General features: G+C 44.4%; 1 protein-coding gene across 1 annotated transcript in view; it reads right to left on the bottom strand.

Moving 5' to 3' along the window:
* The window catches only part of LOC107301055 (zinc finger MYND domain-containing protein 19-like), a gene marked incomplete at both ends in the record, with an annotated part of 9258 nt that extends 5918 nt beyond the window's left edge, over nucleotides 1-3340 (bottom strand). The window contains 4 exons of the mRNA XM_015830323.1: nucleotides 277-457; nucleotides 1515-1655; nucleotides 2678-2784; nucleotides 3281-3340. Coding sequence (XP_015685809.1) covers nucleotides 277-457; nucleotides 1515-1655; nucleotides 2678-2784; nucleotides 3281-3340 — 489 coding nt within the window. The remainder of the gene's footprint in view (nucleotides 1-276; nucleotides 458-1514; nucleotides 1656-2677; nucleotides 2785-3280) is intronic.
* Nucleotides 3341-3470: the final 130 nt, after the last annotated feature.

Raw genomic sequence — 3470 nt, 5'->3', positions numbered from 1 at the left:
AGTCCTGCCTTAGGCATGAAAGCCAGCTGGGTGACTTTGGGCCAATCACCAGGAGATGGTGAGTTCTAGTCCTGCCTTAGCTATGAAAGCCAGCTGGGTGACTTTGGGCCAATCACCAGGAGATGGTGAGTTCTAGTCCCGCCTTAGGCATGAAAGCTGGCCGAGTGACTAATCACCAGGAGACGGTGAATTTTAGTCCCAGCTTAGGCATTAAAAAACCACCTGGGTGACTCTGGGCCAATCCCCAGGAGACCCGGTGACAGGCTGGGCACGTACCTGTTTCTCAATCATTGTGCAGGGAGGGTAGTGACATTCATAGTACGTGCAGGAACTCTCCTCTTCTTCCACCACGTCTCCGTTAGCGTTGTAGTAGCGTGTGACATTCAATACGGGGAACTGCTCCTCAATGGGATCAGTCGGAAGCTGTTGTATCGCCAGCCAGTATAAGCTTTGTTCCCTTCAACAACAACAACAGCAAGAGCAGCAGTTAAGCATTTCTTCTGCCAAGGTGAGATAACGAAATGCGTCCTTTCACACAGTTAAGGATTTAGATCAGGGGCCTTCAAACTTGGCCCTTTTATGACTTGTGGATTTCAAGTCCCAGAATTCCTCAGCCAGGCACGCATTAAGGACCCCCATTTCAACCCAAATATTCTAAGAAGCAAAATATTTCATTCAAAACAGCAAGACAACTTGAGCCAATCTTAACACTTCTCTGGTTCTTTTGAACTATTATTGAAGAACGTGTCTCTAGGATCCTAAAAAAATCCTGAAGTTTTCTTCCAGCCGCTGAAAATGCTTCGGATTTAATTCCCTTCTATTTGTCGCTCCGTCCGCTGAGTTTATTTAAAGCGGATACCAGCTTTCTTACCCATGAAATATGCAAAGCAACCAAGAATTAAAAATAGGCTTGAATGCCCAAGGAAGGTTTTTTATCTCGCGGCGCTCTTGACGAGCTCGCTGCTCCGAAGAAAGACAAAAAGATTTTGATTCCACATCATGCCAGGGCAAAGCGGCTTATAGGCACAGAATCGGATTCTTTACACTTATGCAGTGTGGAAATAACCTTGAGCCAACGATGGAAGAGAAGCAACTTAAGGCGTGAGCAGCTTGGAGTGTCTTGATTCAGTTTGGTATAAAACAAGCCAAAGAGACACTGTGGCAGGCTTTCAAGATCCTGTTATTCTATCCCACCATAACAACCTAGCCCGAATCCTCGTTTGTTTCACTGTGTCCATTTCTTGACGTGACTCCCTTCAAAGGGCAATTTTTTACACCCCCTTGTAATCTATAATTGCAACCCTGCACTTTGAAAACCCAAACATTGACAGGAGCTACGGACACAAGGAGGAATTTTCTTCCCCCTGAAAGAATGGGATTCTCAGGATACAAGTGACTTAAAACAGAAAAGAGGCAAAGAAAGGCAAGGAAATCGTGGCCATTCTTAAGGGCGCTTTTAAACTTTCACTTCTGTTTCCTCCTGCTCCCTCTGCATCTCTTTAGAGAGAATTTACCTTTGTTTGCTAGAGATTTCTTCAGCTTTGGGCCTCCAGCCCCACGGTACCAATCGCAGGTTGTCCAAGCGATTGTCAACGGTCACTGCATTCAAATGCACCACCTGGAACCCTGGGGCGATGCCTCCCCGGTGTCTTTCCCTGAAAAGAAATAGCAGAGTCTACAGTTCAGGGGTCGGCTGGATGGTGATGCTCACACCCTGGGTATGGGGAACTCTTGCCAATCTAGGCTGGCATGAAAACACCCAAGGACCTGCAGCCTAATTCTAAGCAGAAAGGAGCGCAAATAGTCCTCGGCTTATGATAAGGGAGCCCGGCATTTCCATTGCTAAGCAAGACGCTTGTTAAGTGAATTTTGCCCCATCTTTCTTGCCACAGTTGTTAAGTAAACCACAGCAGTTGTTACGTCAATAAGTGAATCCAGCTTCCCCATTGATTTTGCTTGTCAGAAGGTTGGCAAAAGGGGATCGCGTGACCCCGGGACACTGCGGCCGTCATAAGTACGAGTCAGTTGCCAAACGTCCGAATTTGGATCACATTCACCGTGGTGTGAAAAACGCTCACATGTCACTTTTTTCCCGGGCCGTTGTAACTTTGAACGGTCGTTAAATAAACTCGTGGGCAACCTGTACAGCTAACTGGTTTTGTAAGACCTTTACAAGTTCCTGGTTCCTCTAAGTTCATAAAGCCCTTTTGTAAATTCAGTTCCAAGTCCCGTTGAAATAGGGACTTCCCGGCACCCTCTAACGTTTTTAGCAGGCCCCAGGGCTGCAGTTGCTGAGATGATGCAAATTGGGTTCAACCATGTTAGATTAATGGACACAGGGTAAATTAGATTATTTTTATTCACCCCCTTTTTTGTTTTCTTTTGAGGAGGCCGAGTTTATTTTTGAAGAGTTTTAAACAAGTTTTAAGATTACTACTACCTGCTTCTTCACAGCAAGAATTCTCCCAAGCAATATTCTAAGGGTGGTCTTACTAACGCTTTATAGAGCAATATTAATACTTCACGTCACCTTGATTCTATCCCTCTGAATGTATAACCCACACGAGCCTCATTAAGCAGTTACCTCTCTTAACTTGCAACACTTCTAAGCACACCTTACACACACAGTTCTCTTTGGAAACCTGTAGCTGTGTTTCCTCTCCACAACCTCACTTACCACAGCAGCTCGTGCAGCAGACGCCCGAATCCCCTCCCTCGGTTCTTGTCGAACGCAAAAGCAAAGATTCTAGCACCATTCCCGTCGGCGTCAACTTCCATTCGAGCCTGGACAGAAAAGAAGAATTCATTCTGTGTTTTTGAAGCATCTGAACACCCGTCCACTTTCCAAGATCACTAACAATATGGATATTACAAAACGCGACGCTAAGTCAGTGAATAAGGTTTTTCATTGAAATTAAAAATAACAGTTAATAGAAGTCTTAAAAAATAAATACATAGATAAAGAGCCTAGAGACCAATCAATGTTGATTATTCTTTGAAAGCACCAAGGGAGGTTGGTGGCTCTAACTCAAGGCCACATCACAATACAATCCACATTTTCTGTAAAAACACAGGTGGGCCCAGAAACCATCCAGTTCTCATTGTAGTGTCAAACCACTAAACGTCAACAATGGCTTGCGCACAAAACCTTGGAATATTGGAACTGAAGTGCTTCAGAAATGAGGCTGGGGAAGAGGGAGGGAGAAGGTCATCCAGCTTGTCAGAGTGGCTAAGAAAAAACTGGAAAATTAACACAGGAGATGAAGACCCCTATTCTTACCTCAAAAGAGTAGCTCTCTACGAGAGGAATGTCTTGCTCATCTATCAGCGTGTATTTTGTCTGCAATTAAAAAAAAATAAATCAAAATTAAATATTCTGCAAGAATAAGTTGCTGTAATTTACTAGGGGGCCTTTTGCATTTCACAACAGCCACACACTAAACAATTTGAGGCAACACATTCTGGGGTAG

The sequence above is a fragment of the Protobothrops mucrosquamatus genome, unplaced genomic scaffold (genome assembly GCF_001527695.2).
Source record: "Protobothrops mucrosquamatus isolate PMUCROS unplaced genomic scaffold, P.Mucros_1.0 scaffold9763, whole genome shotgun sequence".
Lineage (NCBI taxonomy): Eukaryota > Metazoa > Chordata > Lepidosauria > Squamata > Viperidae > Protobothrops > Protobothrops mucrosquamatus.
The sequence above is the reverse complement of the archived record's forward strand: the minus strand, read 5'-3'. Positions and strand labels throughout refer to the sequence as shown.